Source organism: Sabethes cyaneus, chromosome 2, assembly GCF_943734655.1.
Source record: "Sabethes cyaneus chromosome 2, idSabCyanKW18_F2, whole genome shotgun sequence".
NCBI classification, from domain to species: Eukaryota; Metazoa; Arthropoda; class Insecta; order Diptera; family Culicidae; genus Sabethes; species Sabethes cyaneus.
In genome coordinates, this window is record NC_071354.1 from 186,890,657 (window position 1) to 186,916,400 (window position 25,744).

At 38.1% G+C, this 25,744-nt stretch overlaps 1 protein-coding gene across 1 annotated transcript in view; it reads right to left on the minus strand.

Annotated features, from left to right (window-relative positions):
- Positions 1 to 776: 776 nt before the first annotated feature.
- LOC128735742 (growth hormone secretagogue receptor type 1-like) overlaps positions 777 to 25,744 on the minus strand; it is a 61,952-nt gene continuing 36,984 nt past the window's right edge. The window contains exon 7 of the mRNA XM_053830231.1: positions 777 to 916. Coding sequence (XP_053686206.1) covers positions 777 to 916 — 140 coding nt within the window. The remainder of the gene's footprint in view (positions 917 to 25,744) is intronic.

The following is a 25,744-nucleotide window of genomic DNA, read 5'->3' on the forward strand; positions in this document are numbered from 1 at the left end:
GCCCCTGTACCGATTTTTATTTTAGTTCAGTTTTGTGTCTACGCCTCAAACACTACTGAACAAGTAAAATGACATCTTCTAATATCAATCGCAATCATAAAAATTATTCAGCCCATCCTATAAGTGCGAATCGATTGAGAACAGACAATTAGCAGCAAACCTCATCGGCCGGGGAAAATGAGTTGGTTCCAATTGAACAGCATCCTTCAATGCCGGTCATAAATTTAAACGAGCAAAATGTTTGCTCCAATCAAGCCGTACTTCCTTTCACTTTTCGACAACCGAACCGCTATAATGGAACAGTAATTTTGAAATGTCTCTCAACTTATCAACCAAAAAAATTTCCAGCACAGATTAATTTGCTCCTTTCATTCTATTACTCCAAATAAAAAAAAATGCCGCACCACTTCAACCTCATTTTCATCACTCAAAACGAAATCATGTCTGCTGTTAACATTTTGATTAATTGCCGCTTGACAATTCTCGTTCACGAATTATTTCATTTTTGCTCGTAAATATAATGTACATTCCCCGGCTCACAAAATTCGACATTTCTTTCAACTGAGTTGGGCAGAGCAGTCCCCTTTTCATTTGTTTTATTTGCCTTTAAAAATATTAAATCTATAAATAGAATCAACACGAGAGATCCAAATGGCGTTGCTAATATACAACCTTTCTACATTTTGTTCGGTCTTCTACTAGGTACTGTACAACCGAGATTGATAATCTCCGTTCTCTACGTGGATCAGTTATTAAAACTATCACGAACTGAGTTTTTATTTGACGAAATTTGTGATTTGATATTCGGTCAGTTCCCTCCAGGAACCGTTCGGGTCATTGCTGGTGGCGGTGGTGGCGGCGCCGGTGGCGGCTGCCGGGTTTCGTCGCATTTTAGATCCGGTACGCAGGACGAATTCTGAAAATAGAACCGAAAACGCAAAGCCATTAATTACGTGTAACAGTCTGGTAACTACAAGGATAACGTGCGCTCATTTGTAAAGAAAAAGGTTTTTTTTATTATTACTTAGCTTTTGCTGGCAGCGGGTTTTTTTAATTGTGATTGTGAAATTAACCGCCATCGCTGGTTGATGGAAATCAGAAATTTTACCAGACCAGAGAAATTCCACGTGATTAGCTAATGAGCAGTAGCGAACCCGGACATAAACAAAAAAGGTGGGACACCCGACCTTTTGGAAAAATGTTTTAGCCTGGAAAAATACCGCAGGTAATCCTAGGATGGCGATTCTATTATTACTTATCACATAAATACCGGCCGATTAAGTTCAAAACTTCAATTTGATTTAAAATCAAAGTTGAAATTGGACTAGAAATTAGAGTTGAAATTGGACTTCAAACCGGAGTTTTGGACTTAAATTACATTTGGAACTAAACAGTAATTTAGAGTACCATGAACATGGGAAATTCCGATCAGCTCCGAATTCCAATCACTCAACTAAAGTAGTCGATTTTTAGAAGATTGAATCAAAAACCATAGTTAATGAGAACCCTCATGTTCAAAGTTTGCCCTTGAACTGTGAATTTTAATTCAATCTTTGAAAACCCTACTTTGATTGTTTGATTGAGTGATCGGAATTAGAAACTGATCGGTATTACCTGCGTTCACGGTAGATTATTCTGGAAATTTTTATTGGAGTTAGACATGAAATCGGACTTAGAAATTGGACCTGAAATTTTGCTTGAAATTGGATTTGAAATTGTATATAAAATAGGATTTGAAATCAGAGTTCAAATTTGACTTAAAATTGATTTTAAAATTGGAATTAATTTACCCTTGGGGCTTAACCCTCTAACGGGCAACACCGTAAAAACGATGCGATCAAGCTAATGACTATTTTATCATAAAAGTACACACCAAAAAACTTTAAGTTCTGATTTTCATGCAAAAATAATTATCTGGAGGAGCGCCAGGTAAGAAAAAGTCCAATTTCTCTTTTTCCTTTTTCATGTCTAACGCTCTGCTCAGATATTTTTTCAATTCAGATATATTACAAAATTAAAATAATGCATGAAATTTACTCATAGAAAAACTTTTTAGGTCAATCATTTTGTTCTAGATGTCCTTTTCCTTCAAAAGTAAAAAGGGAAAATTCGCGCATTAATTATTTTCGGAATTTTTCGGAATTTTTGTTTTTGAAAGATAATAACTTTTGAATACATGGTCAGATTGTTATGATATTAGTATCAAAATGTCAAGAAATCTGTTCAGAACACATTTTGCATATTGCCAATTAAAAACAAATTTCTTATGCGGCTCTGGAGCTCCAAAAGCGAAGGCCGTCTACAGACGGTCTTACCCGTTAGAGGGTTAAACGTTTTTCAAAGACTTTTCTTTTCTTTATCGACAGACTTCGCAGCCGGCTGTCATAGTACAGGCCAGTTACGGCGCTGGTGCAACAATCTTACTGACTCTATCTATAGCGGCACTACCTAGCCGAGATTCGACCATATGACGACTGGCTGGTTATACCAGCATCGTATCTCGATAGATTCAAATATACGGAAAATTGGAATTAAATTAGAATAGGGCTCAAAATCGGACACGCATATGCTTTTGAAATCAGACTTGACATAGAACATTAAATTAGACTTTAATTTGGATTAATTTAAACTGGAAGTTTTACTTCAAACCGGACATAGACACGAAACACGAAGTTTTACTTGAAATTAGGATCGACATTTTTCGTCTTATTCTCTCACATATTCTACCTCTTGTCTGTTCTGGCTTTTCTCTGTTCCAGTCTCGTTTTTCCTTTTTTCTCCGCGTTTGTGCCAATTTCTTGGGTTTTGCTTTCACTCTGATTCATTTTCCTTCCGTTTTCCTTTTCCTGCTAGTGTTTCCTGTAATATTGTTCCGTTAACTTTGTTTATTCTACAATTTTTTCTTATTTTCAGTCATATTCTTCCTCTTCTTTTCACCCATTTCTTTATTTTTTTCTTTCCTTCCAGTTTTCCATGTTTTTTCTACCCCCTTTTTCGTTTTAATTTTCCGTCTTTTTAAAACACTTTATCTCCTTTTTCCTCGTATTTCGTTTATCCTCTTTTTATTATTTCAGTTTGTTCTCTTTTTAACGCCTCGTTTTTCTTTATTTTCTGCAACGTTTATTCTGTGTTTGGTAGATTTCATTATTTGCTTCGCGTGTTTTGTTTTTTCTTCATCCACTTTACTTTTTTCTTGTTTTTCTTTTTCTTTTTTCTAGCCCGTTTCTTACCCATTTTTTCCTTTTACATGCGTTCGACGTCTTTTTCCCGTCCTCTCTATCGGTTCTTCTTCACTATTCTTTTTTTTCTTTTGTTTTCTGCTCAGTTTCCCTTTTCTTGTGTCGATAAAGAGGAAAATAATCTCTTCACTTCTCTGTCAATTTTTATCTTTCGTTCTCCGGTTTTTTGCCTTTTTTCTCCCATCCGGTCCCGGCTTTAATATTTTTATTACATATTATACATATTATAATTTATATTCCCCTCTACTCTACATATCGATCGGAGCCGGATCCGATCAGAAACTGCGCTTCGATCGGAATACATCGTATGCTATAACGCACGTCGATCGGGACGTTTCTGATCGGAAAAAACCTGATCGAAATGCAGAATCGAGGCGATTATTGGGGTCAATCCTGGTGTAGTGGTTAACTTTCACGCCTTTCACGCCGAGAACCCGGGTTCAAATCCCAACCACGCAGAAATCACGAATGGCCCAAGCTGTTAAAGTGACCATAATAAAAAAAATTATTTCCGTTCTTTCTCTTATTATGTCCTACTTCACCTTGTTTACTATAAAGTTCTGTTTCTTTTTCGGTTTATCTCGTTTGTCTACCATGTTTTCTCCATTTTGTTTAGGCCATTTCAAATCATTTTCAAAGTTTTTGTCACCCCCCTCCCCCTTGGAAATTGGCTTGAAAAATCGGGGGGCAAAAAATAATTTGTAGGATATGAGTTAAATTTTTTTATGAAATCATTTGTCTGTGAGCTCTACAGCCTGAAAAACTCGAAGAATGAGTGTACGAATTGAATTAACGCTTCTAGCACGAAGTAGAAATGGAATTTCAAACAGTGGAATTTCCGAAACTCGGCCAAAAAAATTTTCTTTCGGTTTTGTCTTTTTGTTCGTAGATTTTTGCATGAAAAATAACAACATATTTATTAAAAGCAAGAATAGATTTGGTTTTCACGTTTAAATTTTAAGTAAAAATGCCTAAAATCCATTTTTTTTTTTGCGCGATTAAAAAATTCTGTTTGTTTTATTTCGCTCTCCCCCTGCAGCGAGGGACACCGGAGGTACAAAAACTTTTTTAAATATTTGTAATGGTCTTATTTCTATATAAGTATTGATTTTCTTTTGTCTATTTCTGTCCTCTTTTTTCTGTACTGCCATCTCCATTTTCCGCTCCTGTATTCTTCGTTTTTCTATTCCTGCTTTTCAATGTTGTTTTTTCTTCTTTTTCCAGTTTTTTTCTCTTTTCCTGTTCAGTTCGTCCTTGTTTTCTTTATCTTTATACCTTGCCTTATTCATTTAACTTCTTTTCTTTTCGATTATCCTCTATTTCTGTCCAGTCTTTTCTTTTTTGCCACGTTTTTCGCTTTTTTCCAGTTTTCTTTTTTTACATTTTTTTTCTGTTTGTGTCCCGGTTTCACTCTTATTATGTCATGTTTTTTTTTTCTTTTTATTTCATGGCAATTTTTCTTCATTTTCTCTCTTGTGGGTTTCCTTCTTTTCTATTCCCTTTGACCAGTTTTTGTTACGATTTCCCCCTGCTCTTTTCCGTTTTCTCTCCTTCTGTCTCATTTTCCCGTTTTTGCTTCTTTTTCCGGAGAGTAATAAGAAACGGCCTACGGAATATGCTAAGAATATTAAAAATTTTCATAAGAAACTGTTTGCCAAACGAAACTAAACATCGTAGAGGTTCATGAGATATGAATTAGAATTTTCGAATTAGATAGGGGAATGTCCCCGGTTGTGAAACGGGGTTTGTATTTTGGTCATAACCTTTGATCGGATTATCCAATTTCGAATCTTTTTAAAGCATTTGAAAGATTGACGTATCTTTTTGCTAAATACAACATATATTTTTCGCATGACGCTTTTTGACCAAAAAAAATGTACCCGGTTGTGAAACACTTCGGAAAATCCATAAAGAAGAAAGGAAAATGAAGCAATATGAAATGAAAACAAAATACTACAATCATTTATTAACGGAAAACACCAAAAATGTAAAGTAATTTATCAGTGTCTTAAGAGCACTTCCAGATTTTAGGGCATAATTTAACCTATCTTTAAGAAAATAATAGGCAAATCGGATGGAATGGTTTTGAGATAATTGACATTTTAAGATTTTGGGTTTGAAAATACACTTAATTTCTTGCAACTTTTCCTTTGACGTCATTTTAATCAAATAAGTAGTTTGCAAGATATGGTATTTTGAAAAAAAGTAATCTAATTTCTGAATACACCCGTTTGAAAAGTTACTCTTGACGAAAAAAATCAAGTTTAATGGAAAATGAATTCTTGCGTGGTATTCAACACATCAGGAAAATTTCATTCCAATCAAAAATAATCGAGTCAAACCGTTTTGCTAGTTGAGCTGAAATTGCTCTGTGATCGTTGAAGCATTGAATAATTGATTTTCTGAATTTTTCATAACCGGATAACTTAACTGTCACACAACCGGGGTGAATGTCAGTTTATATAAATTTATGTAATATTTTTATGTCCATTATTTCACTTAAAATTTGTCCATGTGATGAAATTCGTCCATGTGATGAAATGTGATGAAAGGTTCAAAACTAAGGTTACATGCATTTTACTGCCTTTTTCTGTTCTATTTGATACACAAAAAATTAATTATAGAACACTCAAAAAAAACCTTTTCGGGTATTATTTTCGAACACGTTTGCTACAAAACTTCCAGTTAATTGTATTTTGATTGTTGTTTTCTCAAAAGCTAGAGTACAATCGGACGAGACATTGGTAGTGCTAGTAAACACGTCAAACATGGTGGGTGTTTCACAACCGGAGACAATACCCTAAATATTCAGGAAACCCGAGTTTCTCGGCCCTTACTCAGGAACCACAAAACCCATCAAAAGATTAAAAATTGAAAAACAAACATTGTGACAGAACAATCCTCGGAGAAAGTTATCAAAACGAAAATTTGTTGTTTTCTCGACGTTTCGATACTTTGTTGGTGGCTTTTCCAAGAGGTACTGTGGTGAAATGCATTTTGATTGTAAGTTTTAGTTTGGTTAGTTAATGTAGAAACCCTTCTGTAAATGGCAGATTAAGAAGAAGCGCTTAGTGTCCGCAGTATAGTTACAAAATAGGAAGAAGTTTTTTTAAATATTTTAAGTAAGAAAATTTGATTAAAGTTTAAAAGATTTGTTATTATTGATAAAGCAAACAAAATTTCAGTCCGGTCTCCAACTTATGCATCAACTACTATCCTCTATGGCCGATATAAGTAGAACAAAACACGTGAACGATATGTAAGCAACGACTACAAATGTAAGCCACGTAAAGTTTGCTTGAAGCTTCATTTAGAATTGAAACAAACTTTTGCTCATATTGTGGCGCACTTCGTGAACGGATTTAGAAGTTCTTGGTGCCCACGTGTCGGAAATTTTGATAGCTTCACCTATGTATTTTTGACATTCCGTATTTTGTAAACAAAAAACATGAAAGACGAAAGAAGGGAAAAAATTGTGCACAGTTATTTGGAAAATTTGAATTCCCCAGAAATACCGTATGGCGCGCTATCAAACGGTATAAGGAAACATTGACGACAATTCGGAAGCCTCAAGCTAATCATCGGAGTGGAAGTGTCGATCGAAAACTGCGTGGTAAGATTTTGAAGACCATCAAGAGGAATCCCAATCTGTCGGACCGTGATTTGGCCAGAAAATTCGGTGCTGCCCATAGTGCCGTGAGGACAATTCGACGCCGGAAAGGAATCAAGTCATATCGAGGTAGCAAACAGCCAAATCGAACCATAAAACAGAATAGTGTGACCAAAATCCGTGCTCGAAAGCTATACGATCGGGTGCTAATCAAGTTCGACGGGTGTCTTCTGATGGACGATGAAACCTATGTCAAGACTGACTTCGGGCAAATGCCAGGTCAAACATTTCATTTGGCAACGGCTCGGGGGGATGTTCCAAGCAAATTTTAATTTGTTTTTGCCGACAAATTTGCACGAAAAATTATGATTTGGCAGAGCATTTTCAGCTGTGGCAGAAAAACGAAAGTTTTCGTTACAAATAAGACAATGACGTCGGAACTGTACCAAAAGGTGTGTTTCCAAAAACGAATTTTGCCGTGCATTCGATTCCACCACCATCCCGTGATGTTTTGGTCAGTGTTGGGAAAGCTGTCATTACAGCAAAGTCGTTCAATAATGGTATGCAGAGAAAGGGGTCCAACTTGTTGCAAGACCTTAACCCACTCAATTACCCCCAGTTCCGCCCAATTGAGGAATACTGGGCAATCATGAAGAGGAGACTCAAGGTAAAGGGAAAAAATGTCAAAGATATCAATCAGATGAAGACCTGTTGGAATAAAATAACCAAAACGATGAACGAAGAAAGTGTTCGCCGCCTAATGAGCCATATTACAGGAAAAGTTCGAGAATTCCTTCGAAATCGTGACAAATAATTTTATCCCTTTTTTGTCTCAAAAGTATGAGGAAAATGCTATATTTGTGTAAGAAAAGATTTTGAATTCTGTAATAAATAACTGAAATTCATGCAATTGTTTTTGTTTCAATACAATCTGAAGCATGTTTAAAAACTAATATTAAAAATATATATTACTACAGGCAGTTGAAAAACTGCCAATAAAGTATCGAAACGTCGGGAAACATCAAATTTTCGTCTTATTGTTTATTGTCCAATTTCACTATTTCGTTTTCATATCTAATGCTCTACTCAGTTATTTTTTCAGATTAAGATATTACCTTTTTTTTCAGATATAAGAATTTTGAATAATAAGGAACGGAACGGATATTTAAAAATATAGTCAAGTTAATTATAGATGTTCCTAGGAAAATAAAAAATAATTATTGCGGGAGTAGAAAGGCTAGGTCACACCGCTAGGTGGATTAATTCGGGTTTTTTATTTTGTTGGTAGAAGCTTGGCAAAGACTTCTATAACTTTTCAGGTTTCTAAACGAAACACAGCCAGAGAAAAATGAAAAAGAAGAAAAATAGATGCCTGAAAAAATAAAATTTTGTCTGCTTTTTCTTTTTTCTCTGGCTCTGGCTTGAAACAAAAAAAAAGCGTTATAGCGAAATTGAGAGAAAATAAAATTTGTCTGTGTTATAAAATAGTGGTCCAAAACTAAGGTTACATGCATTTTACTGCCTTTTTCTGTTTTATTTGATACACAAAAAATCAATCCTAAAACACTTAAAAAAACTTTTTCGGGTATATTTTTTCCAGCACATTTCCAACAAAACTTCTTGTAAGCTGTATTTTGATTGTTGTTTTCTCAAAAGCTCAAAAGCAAAGCAATTTTTTTATTAGAGAAGTTTCAAACCTAAGAGGTTCACTCGCCACTGGAGAAAGGCCAAGTTATTATGCAGAAAACCATTTATTTAAGCAATATATTTAATGCTTATGTTACAGAATTTTCTTCCGAATTAATTAATTAATTAATTTAACTAAGTATTCATGTAACACAAGTAACTTTCTAATGGTTTTGAAAAGTTTGCGTACAATATGATTTCTATGATTTCTGCTAATTAGTTTGCCGTTGAGAAGAATGTTTTACAGGATTTTTAAAGACTGCATAGCTTCTAGTACTCTCGCATCGAGCTTACTTTTCCCTCCGCAAGATGCTTCGATCAAGAAGCATGCGCCGCTCAAAGCTGACGATGTACAAAGCGCTAATCAGACCGGTAGTCCTATTCTTCAGCTGACGAATTTCTCGGCGGATCTCTTCCAGATCGGGAACAGGCTATGGGGCCCGATCACCGGACTATGTATTGCTTCCCTGCCAACCTAGGCGTTCATATCCCTGATGGCGATCTGGATATCTTGTCGTGAGTAGCTGTCGTACGTTGCCGCCAGCTGGGCATAAAACGCTTCCTTCTCATCATCGGGTCTACCTTCCTGTGGCCAATATACGTTTCTGATGGTGCAGTTGAAGAAACGGCCTTTTATCCTAAACACGCACATCCTCTCATTGATTCATTGATCGCTTTCCAGTCCATTGCGTGATCCTGCAATTTACCCAACATTACGAAGCCCGTTCCCAGCTCTTTAGTCGTTCCACCGCTCTGGAAAAATTGGGCTTTGCTGCCACGGATCCTCCACACTTTCTCGCCTTTACGACAGATCTCCTGCAGTGCCACGATGCCAAATTTTCAGGGTTATAACTGGTCGGGCAGCACCCTGTCGCTACCAACAAAATTTAGCGATTTGCAGTTCCAGGTACCAAGTCTCCATTCCATGTCCTTATTTGGTCCCCTTTGTCCATACCGAATGTTCCGAGTAACGAAGACCTACATAGTTGAACATTTTCAAAGACTATACAGAACGAAAAAATGAATCTCACACGCAACGTAAACTGATATTCGATGTATTTTTCCATTGAATAAAACGTAAACAGCCTAAACCGTGTTTAAAGCTGTATTTTTACATCAATCCAAACGTAATAAACAAGCCTCTAAGTGAAATAACACGTAATTTTATATGATTTGCGATGTTTCATTTATGTGCATGTCAGAAAACGTAAAATTACAAGATTTTTTCGAAGTGTGTATGAGAGATACAAAACGATGTATTATTCAAAGGTGCACTCATCAAAAATATACTTGTGCTTCAGTTTTAGCTGGTGTACAGGTATACCTCGATATAAGACAGCCTCGTTATAAAACAACCTCGATATAAGACAATTCGATTTAAGACAATTTTGTCTTACATCGAAATAAATCCCTTTGAGATAGCTGTTAACAATACCAGAGCTGATTTTCCATTCTGAAATCGGTGCCATGAAGATGTTCATTATTTCAAAATAACCCCAAAAATACTAAAAAACTAATAGTTTAAACAATAATAAATAGTTCGAAAACCGTAAACACATAACACAGAGCAAAACTGGCGACCGCTAATGCAATTTTTTTTTGAAAAAACCATGTTTCGATATAAGACAATTTCGATATAAGACAACTTTTAGAAATTATAAATTGTCTTATATCGAGGTATCCCTGTATTGTTATTCTGCATTGAAATTTTTTTTTAAATGTAAGCCAAAATAGTTCAGGGGGGGGGGCAAAGCCCCCAGCCCCCCCCCCCCCCCCCCCTCCTTGGCTACGTGGCTGACTCAAACACTTTCCAGAGTAACTAGAGCCAGTTACCGAGTGAATAACTACCCAAGCATCAATGTGAGTTTTATTGTACTCTTATTGCAGCATTCAAAACCAATTTTTGTCTTAAATGCCAATTTTTGCCTTAAATTAAAACCCAAATTATTACTTAAATCTGGCAATGTTAACCCTAGAGCGGTCGCGCTAGTGTACTGAGTACACGCGTTTTCGAAAACCGCGAAAAAATCATCGAAATTTTAATCAAATCACACCAGGTTTTGGTTGTATTCGAAGATCTACTCTTCCTCTTTCTAATGATGCCAAAATATAGCAAAAAGAAATGAAAGAAGTGGTCGAAAGATGCTTGTGAAAATGGCGTGTCTGCGCGCGTGTACTCAGTACACCAGCGCGACCACTAACGTAACTTTTTTGAAATGAAAAAAGTTACACAAGCGGTCGCGTCGTGTACTGAGTACACGGCGGGCAATAGCTCAAGTTTGTGAAGAGATAGAAGGCTGCGACTTTCGACAAAGTTGCTTATCTAGTTAAGACACATCCGGTGATATACAACAAAGTTCGGAACTGATTCGCTAGATAGCGCTAATAATGAAGAAATTAAATTCATTTTGGAATATTTTAGAACCGTAATGAGCTAGAAGGTTGCTATTTACTACAAAGTTGTTTGTAAACCCGAGACGCATTTGGTAACGAACTCTGAAGTTTGGAACTAGTCCGCTAGATGGAGTGTACGGTGAAATTTAATTCATTTGGCGATATTTCCGAACCATGACGAGATAGAAGGTTGATGTTTTCGACAAAGTTGTTTATCAGGTCAAGATACTTCCGATGATGGTAAATAAAATTCGGGATTAAGTCAGTAGTAGGTGGAGATGATGAGAAAATCAAATTATTTTCGGAATATTGCGGAACCATGATGACATAGAACACTGCTGTTCGCTACAAAGTGGTTTCTGTAGTCAAAACACGTTAGATAACGCATCGTTGTCCTTTTATCATTGATTGCGTTGTCAATTCCAGCCAATCAACAGCTATTTTTATGGTTCCCTGACAGAAGCAATTGATACGTATTGCTTCAACTTTTATCAAAAGACAAGATGAAGAGCACAGACTGATCAAAATGCTTTTGACGAAGCAATTTCGTCGTCTACATCGTCTATATAGAAATATCACCAGGAAAAGATTCCTGGAAACCCGTGCTGCCGGAATGTGACGGAAACATTCTTCAAAAATATTTTAGAGTGTTTGAGTCCCTATTCTTCCCAGGGTCGCTAATAGGTTTATTCGAAAATCTGGTAAACACGAATAAATGTCTGGCCAAAATCTGGCGATCAATTTGACCGATGGGGAGGACTTTTTCGGGAAATGTCTTGCCAGTTGTGTTCAACGTAGATATAAAATGTTGTCTAAAATTAGGAGTGATGACTCCTTTGCAGAACGGAGAAACAGAAATCTAGTAAAAATCTGGGACATTACTAAATATCTGGAAGATTTTGAACTTTGTCTGGCATGCAATAAAAAAATCTGGTGAAATCTAGATTTATTAGCAAAGCAAAACCATGCATGGGTATAAACGTGCTTCAGAACTTGACCCTTCTTTATCGAAATACTTCGCTGCCGGTTATTAGAGTACAGAAAAATCACTGGGCTAGTGCAAAGATCCTATTAACTCTGAAGCGGCACCGCCCAGTCGAGACTCGAACATACGACGACTGGCTTGTTGGGCCAGCATCGTAGCCCGGAGCAAACATGACGGGCAGGCTTAATGGCAACGTTGATGCTTGCAATTATTAACGTGTGCGTGATGATAGAACCAAAGCTATTTGTTTTGCTAACGCGACAACACGACTGAAGTGCACTCTCTTGATACTCATTTGTATACAGCTTACTTTTTTCATTGGGCTCGAATTCTTTACTCTTTCCTTGTATTACGTGTGTGTTATTTCCTGTATGATATAAGTGACCGTAATAAGAATATTACGGGATTGTTAGGAATCTAATGCACATTTTTCATTCTCATTATCATAGCAGGAAATAAAACAAACAAATGCTCGTTTTGTATTGTTTTATGGTAAGTGTCAACATAATTCTAACATTCTAATGTTTAAAGCATTACCTCAACATACCATAGCAAAGTTCCTTAATAACATACTCATTATAAAACTGTACAACTGATTGTTATACAACGAATGTGAGTCATTAATAAATTGGTATAAATAAAAGTATCGTAAGTGTGCTCCTTGGGTAAGTTGAATAAGTATCATGTATCTCTAGGTGAGATATGTGCATTATTCAGTTTGTCAACACTGTCGATGATTCACAAACTCTGTTTTGGGAAAATCGCCAAAAGAATACTATTTGCAAACATTTTGGTGTTCTCTTCCAGACCAGATAAGCCATTTTACCGTTTATTCGACATAAGCTGAGATATCACAAAAAGAAATATGATTTTACCAACTGCGACATCTAGCGGGACAGTTTCGAATTTAACCCAACATTTTCGAATTCGTCTTGTCTAGACACACAACTTTGTCAAAAACCGCAACCTTCTATCGTATCATGGTCATGAGATATCATCATAAGATTATAATTTGACCACGTGCGCCACCTAGTGAGACAGTTTCAAACTTTGTTATGCATTACCAAATGTGTTTTGTTCGAACAAATAACTTTGTAGAACACAATAACATTCTATCTCGTCACGACTCTGAGATATTCCAAAAAAAATCAATATGCTTGTTATAAGCGCCATCTATCGTATCAGTTCCGAATTTTATTGTCCGCAGTCAGATTGACCTCGTCCAGATAAACAACTTTGCCAAAGACAGCAAGCTGCTATCTCTTCTCAGTCCTGAGATTTTAGAGAATCTAGCATCGAGATTCTAGAATCATTTGTTTTGGTTGTCATTTGCGCCATCTAGCGGATCAGTTTTCAAACTTTATTGTTCGTTTCCAGATGCGTCTTAAATAGATAAACAACTTTGTCGAAAACCGCAACCTTCTATCTCATGTCAGTCCTGAAATATAGGCAGTATTATTCGCCGTGTACTCAGTACACGACGCGACCGCTTACGTAACTTTTTTTAACGCGACCGCTCTAGGGTTAAAAAAAATATGAACCTCAAAAAATTAATAGACTAAATATTAATATGCGGCAGAACAGTCTCCGGAGAAATCTAAAGTTTCGATAATTTGTTGGTGGCTTTTTCAAGAGGTACTGTGGTAAAATAATTTTTTATTGTAAGCTTTAGTTTAGTTAGTAAATTTGTTTAATGGCAGTTTAAAAAGAAGCGCTTAGTGTCCGCAGTATAGTTACAAAGCAGGAACAAGTTTTTTTTAATATTTAAAGTAAGAGAATTTGATTAATGTTTAAAAGATTTATTATGATTGATAATGCAAACAAAATTTCACTCCGGCCTCAAGCTTATGCACCAAGTACTACCCTTTATAACCGTTACAAGTACATCCTTCATAGTAGAACAAAACACGTGAACGATATGTAAGCAACGGCTTCAAATGTAAGCAACGTAATACCACAGACTAACAAACGTAACACTTTGATCAAATTTTCTAACAAAACATCGTTTCCATGACATCCCTAAAACTTGGAAAAATACTAGCATCACCTGGTGCAGTCTTCGCGCTACGCAGACTACCTATAAATTTAGTAATGCTATAAATTTACTTGTGTATTATTTGACAACAGCGCCAACGCAGGTGAGCGGCGTTCTAGCGCACCGACTGTTGTTTGAGTCTTATACCGTTTTTGTTTTTTAACCTGGGTTAGTTCCAGTTTGACCACTGAATAAACAAACATTTTCGGGAAAATAAACAAACATTTTTAGGTTGTCCGTGTATTGCTTACAGCGGTGTTGAAACTGTGAAAAAAAACCCAGAGCGAATTCGACGTCTAAAAAGTTCAACCCAGAGCGAAACTAAGTTCAACCTGAGTGAAAAAACAAACGTTTTGACAGCCATTCGATTGAAACTAGGTCGAACCTAGGTTGGATCTAAGCAAAAACAACAACGCTATTAGTTTAAGCGAAAATTTGAAATGATCGTTTTTATTGACGATGGAATGAGGCTTCAGTGTTACATCTGTTAGTCTGTGGTGATACTAACATTAAAAATGTGTTTTACCACAGTACCCCTTAAAAAACCGCCAACAAAGGGTCGAAACATCGGGAAAACATCCAGTTTTCGTCTTATTGTTTATTGTTTAAAAATTCCATTACAATCATTCTAGTTTGTTTCTTTTCCATATTGGCAAACAACAGGTCATAGAGTGCAAAATTGTAATAAAAGCTTTTTCAACCTTTCTATTTAATTTCAAAGCACAAGGAAAACTTGCATGTTGATTTTCACCTTTCAATCAAAATTCTCAGAACAAACCCCTAATATATTTATACCCAATGGTTCAGAGTCGGATAACTTCACTCTTTCCTGAACTTCGCTGTGTGCAAAAAAAAATCTAATATTGTGAGTTCAACCTCCATTTTTTTTGTTAAGCCAATTTCGTTCGCAATTGTTCATCTACTCTGAGTTTTTGATCATTCGGCCAGAGTAGGGATATAGCTATGCATACGCTCATAACCTTTTCATTTTTCGCGATGCCAGTTTGAATCTGAATTGTGGAATGTATCCCAGTATGTATGTAGGCAAACGAAAGACAAAACGAGCGCTACAGTTTAAAACATTCCTATCTGCCTGCGACGTCTAAAAGCGCTTCAAATTCACTCTCAATCACTGGAAAATTGCAATAAATAACTACACTGTTGCGTGCCAAAAGGGTCAAACGATTGCGTACGCAGTCAGCTAGGCAGTCAGTCATACTGTTCAGTGATCAGTGAAACAAAAAATATATGAATCCAACTCCACGATGGCATTTCCACTGCTAAAATGTCTCGTTTCACAATTGATTCCCATGACAAAATCCACCGCTGCGAACGTTTTGATTAGTTGCAATTTGGACAATCAACTCGGCGCTAGGCGGGCATGGCTCTCTTGTTACGAAATACATTTCTATTCTACTGCTGTGAATTTCACCCGCATCGTCATGATCCTGCCAGGACCAGGACCAATTGCGTTGCAGCCAAAGACAATAACCAAAAAGTGCCAATGACTGCGTGAAAAGCCGAGGGAATTTGATTTGAAATTATATTCAATTCATCATGTTGAAAGACTGTAAAAAGCAAAAAGCAAGGTTTCTGTAAGATCAAAAAAGCGTAAATTATTATTTAAATCATCAATTGGAATCCCAAACAGGGGTGCCTGTCGTGATTAGGCTTCACCCCGGGCACAGAATTTAATTATTATTTTTCCGTGATGATTCACAGTGATCATAAAATATTTTCATGACCAAAACGCCTACATTATGGAATAAATTTACACCTTTATGAGCTGTACAATACCATGAAGCGGCCTTTTTTGTTTTATGTCAAAGCGTTGCATTTTTATTGTCAATCGCATATTCAGGGTCCGTACGACAAAGTCACCTTCAACAGCGGATCCCCACTCAATTACGAAGCAGTGGAGCCGGGCATTCAGTTGAAGTAGCTCCGATTCGCTCAATGCATCAATAGCGTCAATGTAACGGGCTTCGATTAATTCAACATGACGGTCGCTTTTGAAGCCTTATTTATACTTTCCTTTTAAATATAGGGTAGAAGGTTAGCCAATTTAAATGGAAATTGGAAATAGATTGAAATTGAACAACATTTCCTATAGGAAATGCAACAGAATGCATGTTCTAATCATTTCAGTCAGTATTGACAAATCGTGCCTGACGTCGAATCGCCGTCTCATTAAGGGATGTTCACAAAAAATATTGTGGTATGTTCATGAAAAAGTGACTGATGGTAACACATTGAAAAGTTTTTATACTGCTGGATAATTAAAACATTGACACTTTTAATTACTTTCAATTCATCTTCAATTCTTCATTTTAGCAATGCTCCGTATATAATTATACCAGTTTTTAGCAGCTTGTTTTTATGAATTTTGAAACCAGAACCAGAACGAAGGGTCCAATGGCTCTGAAAAGAGGAAGGATTGGGATATCACTTAAAGTTTATTAAAAATTTTATGCATTCCATGCCGAGCGCAAAGGTAAACAAGGTTAAATCAACATTCAGACGCGAATGGCCGCTTGCAGAGTACCAGGGCGTCTTTCACAGTCAAAATAGATTCAGTTCCAAGGAGCTATAGGGAATTCTAAAAAAACGCACTTGCTTCAGAGATCTCTTGATGAAAGTTTGTAACTTAGCATAATAGTCGCTCCAGAAAAGTTTCTTCATTTAAAAAGCACTTTCTAGTGATGAAAAAACATTCGGACGTTAGTGTGTCCCTAACCAGATACAAAAAATATTTTCTCTATTTCAGGTCAGAAATGATTACTGTCTACAGAAAATTTGTAGAAAAACCAATTTTAAGAAACTTCGTTGATCACTGAAAATTTTCATTTCTTGCATGAAAAAAGTTATAGAGCCAAACTCTTAGGGACATTCTTAAAAACAGTTTTTTCTTCGATCTATCTCTTTAAGAACGCTTCGTACGCCTTTTAGATGTTCTAAGAAATTGGTAATAGAGTTAAATTGCACAGTTTCGTTGAAGATAGTAGAGATCTATCTTTTTCCCTTTAGGAGCTGTCCCTTGTTTCTTTTATTTCTACATGTTCACCTACGATTGCCTTCATAATAACTTTTTTTAGATTTTCAAAGTGTTCTACACTCAGTTGAACATGGTAGAATACAGCATAAATTAACTCACGCAAAACAAGTGACATTAGCTGCGCATAGCTGCTCTTCCCCGAGATACACCCCCGTAAGGGTACATGTAAAAATAAAAAAGCCAGTGATTGCTTCTAAAGGGAAAAAGATAGAGCTCTACTATCTTCGACAAAAATGTGCAGTTTAATTAGATTACCAATTTCTTAGAACATTTGCAAGGCATACGAAGCGTTATTAAAGAGCTAGATAAAAAAACTATTTTGAAGGGTGTACCTAAGAGTTTGGCTCTATAACTTTTTTGATGTAAGAAATAGAAACCTTCAGTATTCAACAACGTTTCTTAAAATTAGATTTCTACAAATTGTCTGTAGACAGCAATTATTTCTGACTTAAAATAGAGAAAATATTTTTTATATCTGCTAGAGGACACCCAAATATCCGAATAGTACTAGAAAGTGCTTTTTAAATGAAGAAACTTTTCTGAAGCAACCATTATGCTATGTTTAAAGGTTCCGATGCTATTACTAATGTCTTCTTAGAATCCCTCCCACTGCGCGACGTAATTTGTGAACAACCCCATAATTGCGTAGGCAAAATAGTGAAAGACAAATTAACAACACGTTTTTGGATTATCCCTTATGTACAGAAGGCAGCAATAGCGATAATTAACGAATATTAACTGAACAGATTTTTCGTGACATTACAACGGAGCTACGACCCTCTGTGTAAAGCAAAGCGTTGTAACGTCACCAAAAGTAAAAGCTGTTTAAAAGTTAACTTCACTAATTATCGGAATTCTGAAAATGGCAAGTTGTTCAGTATTCATCTCTTATCAAATCATGGAAGAAAGTCTTTAGATAAAAGGGTTGAAAGGGTGCAGAATTTTCATGTTACTCAACAGAAGAACCAAAAGACGAATTTCTGGTGCGTTGTAAAGTCACGCTACATTTTTGCTTTCCAAAACAATCTGGGTAAAGCAAATGGTATTAATTTGTTCACTTTTAATAGGAAATTTTATGCTCTTTCCAAATATATAATAATATTTGGGGGTTTTTTCTCAACGATTTTCCCCGCTGAAATACAAATACTGTGCAAAGAAGAGTCAAAGCGTTGTAACGTCACGGCGGAATGTGTCATTTGTAAATTACACGGACGATCATAAAGCAGATACACGCATACACCAGACAACAAAACGTACAGCCTCTGTAAGTTATTCATCCAAGTCATTCTTCTAAAACGAAAAAAAACGCATTGAAAAAGGTGGAATAAAACCACCGAAACGTCGAATATGGTATGCCCCTAAAGCTGGTAGTACTAAGTTAGCAGAACATTAGCTGCAACATTCAATTAATTGATGCTAATTAATGCTCCTACCGACGAATTTAATGCTCCATTGTTTCATAAAAAAAAAACAATGCAATGCTAGCTTTAGATAAAGTTAGCAGGACAATGTTCGGAAATGGCACTTCCGGTGCACCGAAACTATGTTTTTCCTGGAGCATTAAATGAACATTAAATTATGGTCATACTAGGGTAGCTCTATCAGCACCGGAAGTGCGATTTCCGAACATTGTCCTGCAAACTTTGTCTAAAGCTAGCAGTGCATTGTTTTTCCTATGAAACAATGGAACATTAAATTAGTCGTTAGGAGCATTAATTAGTGTTAATTCAGCATCAATTAACTGAATGGTGCTGCTAATGTTCTGCTAACTTTGTACTGCCAGCTTTAGGGACATGAATATGGTAGCAAAACATAATTTCTTAAGGACGTTTATACCCATAATCGGGCATTCTTGCGACGTGACCGGCACACCGTAACCTCCCGGCTTTCGCCAGATGTACGATGAAATCTCGACTAGAGATCTCAAATATGGCGAGCATATTCGTCTAACTAAAAATAAATTAACGGTCAAATTAACCAACCTACCCCACTCCACCCGCACCGCACCAGTTAATTATGTTTGGGCTACAGAACGTACAAGCCATACAACTCTAGACAAACGTGAAGATCGTGATGATCAACCCTTCAGATAACTAAATCAAACGCTTTCACAATCTTTTATGTGGCTATCGAGATGGCATCGCAGCAAGAGCAGATCCGCTAACAGATGAGCATAATCCAGGAAAATTCGACTCACAGATGGATCGGGAAACACCAGAGAAATCATCATTCGACGGCGACCCGGGTGGTGAAGTCAATTCAGTTAAGGAGACCCAAGCGGCCCAGCAGCGCGCGTATAGGTAACGGCAAAAAATCAAAGAGCGTTGGCCTGGTGAAGGCAAGGAATGTGTTGTGCCTGATTCAGGCGGCGGTCGAAACCTTAGATTCCAGTGTGGCGATCTGGTTTTTCTGAAAAACGATTGAACGTGCAAGCCTCTATCATTAAGGTTCGGAAGGCACCAGAAGAGAACCAGAAAAAGAGAAGCAGATGAAGCTGAACCTTCCATCGATTAAAAAGTCAAATTTTGGCTGAAGAAGCAGACCACTGGTAAGGCATCCGTAACTGTTACTGAAAAGCAAGTAGCAGGCCCATTCGGTGGCAAAGTTCGGTGAAAAGTGTCCCGAATTTGCGGATAAGCGATGAAAAAATATAAAGATGACAGTTCTTCCGAAGAAGCCAGGGAATATGAAGATGTCGAGTGCCGAAGTACGATTCGACGAATGAGGAAAAAAATAATGCAGAAGGAAGAAGCGCGAGGGAAGTTAAGCTGTCTCGAAAAGAACGAAAATAGCTCTTCCGTCTGTTGGCTGGTAAACAACCGACGCAGTCGCCATCGAAAAGGCTGCCGCAAATTAAGCAACCGTCGAAAAGAACGCGAAATACGTTGTCCAAGGAACAAATAGCGGCTAGAGAAGCCCTCTCCAACAATCTACCCATCTTCAAGGATGAACCGGAGCTGCGGCCTATCTTCATCAGCAGCTATTAGTATTTTACGCAGGCGTGTGGTTTCTCAAATTTGGACAACTTGCAGTGGCTCCGAGACAGCCTGCAAGGTAGTGTAAAACCCGAAAAGCTCTAGAAGATGCTACTGTTGAAAGTACGCAGTGCTCCAGCCCCGAGAGCCGATCATTTTCAAACGTTCATCTGGTTTGGGATAACGGTGAAGCAAATCACCTCGTGGCAGCTCACTTATCGGGTAATCTCAGTAATCCTATGTTAGTGAATGAACTGGTGGTTAGGGAAAGAACTACCGCTTAATTACAAGTTGGACTGGGTCCGGTTCAAACAGGAAAAGACAGGAACGCCGCTACGGGTCTTCACGGACTTTATGAACGACATCGTTTCCGATTCGGATGTATCGGAAGTTTCCGAGTTTTCTGCTTTTGGTCTATGCGAAGCTCCGTTTTTCGGAAAAGTAAAACCAAGTCAATAGTAGCTCGCAAATGTTTACGCAAATGTCTGGTTTTATTGTGGTATTGCGCAATACCAAGAGGATACGAGTCCAAACATACTTATAGCTAGCTAGAAAACCATAATAAAACTGTTAATAAAGCAAATTTAAGCAAATGTGGTTGCTTATATTACCACGTTAAAACTTGTTGGCTGCACCACGCCTCCTATAAACTTACCATAAGTGTGGCGTAGCAATACAAAATGGCACATCAATTAAAATTGATCTTATAGCGGTTGCTTGTCAAACCGTCAGAAATCTGTTAGATTCATAGAGCTATTAAAACGGTAACACCCCGACCAAACAGTTTTTTTGCTGCTATTATGAAGAATGCTAAAGTTCAACACCAAAATCATTTTTTATGCGAAGCCATATTATAGTATTTTGTTTTAGCTCGCAAACATAAATTCGTTAAAGCAAAGTGTTTTGCAGAAAGAAAGTTATTATGAATCGGTTTTCCTGTCACAGGAAGTAACTAAAATGATTTTGCAAGAAATTGAGATTGACTAACTGAATATTTTCATTTTGTTAAAGTAACCAGTTTTCGAAAATTGCAAAATTTCAGATACACGCTAATTTTATCCTGCGCATATGCTGCAAACCAACGAAATTGCTCAAAATTGATTAAATATTCTATGGGATATTTTATTATGGTCACTATAAACCAAATTGATTAGAATAATCTGACAGTAAAACTTTAACTTTGCTGCTCACGGATGTATTTTCAAGTTGTTATAGCTGGCGCACTTATTTAGCCTTCGCCAGAGCGTAAAGCGTAAAGCTTTTTTAAATTATGTCGAAGGCTGTCAAGTAGTGAAAGTTTAACAGGTTTTATTGCTGCTTTCAGCAGAGTGTGATACTTGAACTTATAACCTGATTCTTTTAGCGGTTATGAAAACATTCTGAGGAGTGGGCCACTTGGTCAGAAAGCAGTTTTATAGCGGTCATCAGAAAGTTATGGAGCTCACAGTTTTATGTCACCGGTTTTATGACATTGGTCATGAAAACCACTATACAAACGTAATAAAACTTGGAATTGTTACTTAGGCTGTAACGTAGTTGGGAGCCAAGGCGAACACCGGTTACACTCTATTTTTGGAACTAAATATGCGATGGATATGCTCGCTTTTCTGGATGAAGGGTCATCCACTACGCTTGTGGAGGAGTGCATCGTCAACGAGTTGAGCGCGGAGGGTGTTACTATGCCTCTAGTCGTTACCTGGACGGGCAATGTGAAACGCTATGAGAACCGGTAGAAGAAGTTCGATCTCAAGCTGTGAGCTAAAGGATCCCGAGAAATGCTGCCATTTAAACGCTCGTTCGGTGGCAACGTTGAAGTTGCCGACTTAGGTCATGCCGTACGAGGAGATCGCCAATCGTTACTCACACCTGAAAGACTTACCGGTGATGAGCCACGCGTTGGAGGAACCTCGCATGATTATAGAGTTAGATAACTTGTACGTGTTCATTTCATTGGAAACCCGCGCGGGCGAACCTGGTCAACCGACAGCTGTGAGGACGAAGCTAGGATGGACCATTTACGGACTGGCAAATTGTACTTCTGTTGCGGAAAGTTTCGTCAACGTTCATTCCGTTGAACCAATCAACAACAAGGATCATCAGCCCAGTACTTAATGGATGAAAGTGCTGCTAAAAAAACTGGGGTAGCATCCAGAACTCCAACAAAACGTTCACCAGAAAATTGCAGAGTACGAGGCGAAGGGTTACGTGAGGGGGGGGGGCTTAGCCGCAAGATTACCGAGTCTGCTTTGACAAGCGAATGGTCATGGGTTCGAATCTTAGTAGAATCAGGCCATTCGATGTCAAAGTGACTTTAGCATGGGTTTATTCTCAGGCCCTTCATCACCCTTCCTTCATGCTGAATTCTATATTATCCCGATATGGCCTATTGACAGTGCAAAAATGACTCTTATAGTTAAATGGCCTGGCTTATCCACGCCAGGGATGGCTATAATTCTCGGGTAATTTTTCAAATAGACCTAAATAACAATGAAAGATTCTCTTCGCGTCTCCTCTCTTCCGCTTTTCACGGCTACATAACTGCATAGAAAAGAAAATTTTCAAAACAGTAAGCTAACTAGTGACTCCGACAATTGATTCATGCAAAGCTGCTGTGTTAAAATGCATTAAAAGCGGAAGGGAGGAGACACGAAGAGAATCACTCAATGTCACTTAGGTCTATTTGAAAAATTACCCGAGAATTGGGGACTGCGCGCTGTCATGTGGAACGAAGCAGGTGAAGTAGAAAAAAGCTTTGAAGGAAGGGTACCCAATTACACACAAGCACGCATAAAATTCAATAAGCATATCGCTCAATCAATAGCGATTATAGTTAAAATAAATGCAGTGCGGGTTATACAACAAACACCCGGGCGATATCACAATAGATCAACCATACTGGTCGCAATGATGAGTCCATACAGGGAAAAAAGAGCTACGTGCATAAAATCACAAAGGAGGAAAAGAGCGCGATCTGTTATCTTCTATTTAACACGGTGGTCAACCCACGGAAATCAAAAAAAGTGCGTCTGGTGTGGGACGTGCCAGCTTCGATGAATGACGTTTCGCTCATCGCCGAATTGCTCAAAGGATCGGAGATGTTGCAGTCTCTGCCGTTAGTAATCAAGCAGCTTCGCGAACGGCGAATTGCGTTCTGTGGGGACATCCAATGTATGCTACTGATGTTCCCACAGTGTAGCTTATGGACGCGACGAACCAGCAAAAGGTGAATCCTGCCGTCCACTTCAGCAGGGACAAGAACGCGCAAACCGAACGAGTTTCAGGAATCGTGTCGGAGCCTGGAGAGGACGTCTTTTAGCGTTTTTGTTTTTACTTAGATCCAACCTAGGTTCGCCCTAGTTCCAATCGAACGGCTGTCAAAACGTTTGTTTTTTCACTCAGGATGAACTTAGTTTCGCTCTAGGTTGAACTTTTTAGACGTCGGGTTTCGCTCTAGGTTTTTTCACAGTTTCAACCCCGCTGTACGCAATACACGGACAACCCGAAAACGTTTGTTTATTCTCTCGAACATATTTGTTTATTCAATGGTCAAGTTGGAACTAACCCAGGTTAAAAACAAAAACGGTATTTCTGTTTTCGATCGCTGCAAGCGAGGAGTGCTAACCGGTTCCGCAAGGGGTTAACCGTCCAACCTAAAGCAACGAGTTTAGCTGCATCAAAGCTCCTCGGAGTTACATCAGAGATACTAGAATTAACCAGGTCGAAGATCTTCTGTTACATGCCAGTAAAGGTGCTTATGGGTGTGCAGCGTATTTTAGAGCGGTGGTAGGAGGTACAATCCGGTGTGTGTTGGTGACTAGTCGAGTGAAAGTAGTTCCAATAAAACCAGTACCTATCAGTTCCAAACCTTGAATTACAGGCGGCAGTGCTAGGGAATACGTTAGCTTCTTTGATACGAGACGGTCGTTGGAGTTCAAGCAGAAGCTCTTTTGTGTGTACTCGAGGACTGTGCTTTCGTGGATCAGGTCAGTTTGGCGGAGCAAAGAATTTGGCAGCGGGCGACTTAGTCTTCCTTGTCGTTGAAGAGTCGATTGTTGCAGAAGGTGGTAGAATACGGTAAGCCTGGGCTCGTACCAACAGTAGCTTATTGAACACAGTCTCTGGGATTTCTCACATAGGAATCTTGTGCGGGAATTCTGGAGAAAATTCGTACAGAATGGCTTACGAAGGGAAAAGTAGGCTCGATTTCCAGCTTGAATGCGTCGTTGGATCTCCTTACTCGTATTATTGTCGGCGGTGACCAGAGATCCCAAATATACGAACTCATCAACCACCTCTAGTTCATCGCCGTCAATAGTCACTATCCGTGGGAGGCAAACGTTACTTTCTGGGGAGCCTCTTCCTACCAAATATTTGGTTTTCAACGCATTAATTTGTAACCCTATCCTCCTAGCCTCCGTTTTTAGTCTGGCGTAGATTACCTCTGCCGCCCCACGGCTTCTAGTAGTGATGTCGAGGTCTGCAAAGGCTAGGAGTTGGCCACTCTTGCTGAAGTTCGTTCCTCTCGTTTCGATGCCCGCTCGCCGGAGCACACCTTCAATAGCGATATTGAATAACATACAGGACAGTCCGTCCTCTTGCTGTAACCCTCTGCGCGATTTGAAAGGAGCCCGAAACGCGCACGTAGCACATCACACATTCTAGAGTAGCTTTGATCAGCCGCGTCAGTTTGTTCGGAAAACCGTACTCGTGTGCATTATCTGCCATAGCTCTTCACGTTCAACGGTATCGTATGCTGCTCTGAAATCCACGAAAATATGATGCGTGGGCACCTTGTTCTCTCGACATTTCTGAAGGATTTGTCGGAGAGTAAAAATTTGATCCGTAGTAGCACGGGCCCCCATAAAGCCCGCCTTGTCGCAGCGACTCTTGTAATAACCAATAAAATATTGAAGATACGAATTTTCACCAAAATCATATCGCAAAAAAACGCCTACCACAATTTTACGCCTACGACACGGTCGTGTCTGAAAAACAGCACTTCTGATTCTTTCACTTTCTATTCAGCTATTGATATGCAATCTTTTTCCATGCTAATGTACTCGTTAATCCGTCAAGAAATAAATTAGTTATAAGCATTCAAAATTTGGCTACTTTTCCTCTCTTAGACATTGACTTTACATTCTTGCTTTCCTGCAAGGATTAGTCTCAAGTCAAAAAAAATACACTTGTTACATCGATGGAAGCAATGCATATGCAATTCTGGAGCATCAATGCATCTAATACGGTGCAGAAGGCAATCAATTCTAAAAATAAGCTATTAAAAACCTCCATCTGTGTGCCGAGCAAAAAAAAATCAAATCTCGCTCTGGGGCTTTGATTACAGGCTTCGCAGTACCAACGGGACGATTGATGCGAATGGAGCAAAGCGTGGGTATCCGCTGACATCAAGGATTTTATTTCAAAGGGGCCGCGCCCTCTGGCAGTTAATACTTTTTCAGATTCCACTGGTTCTGATTGAGTCATTTTCTAGTATCGAAATTCATTTTAAATGCCTCTTGAAATGAATAGAATTTGGTTCTCACTTTAAATTTGAAAAAAAAAATCATATAAAACTATATACTTGACAAAATGAAACTATAAAACTATAAACCATTTTCAACGAATTGATCATTTCCGAAATGAATGAGATTTTTTCTCAAGATAGGTGATTTAATTCAATATCTGAGGGACGCCTAAGAAATCTGGTGAATTTGCTTGAAACTCCCCTTGAATTGCGGTCGCGTTTATCCCAAACACCGTAAGAC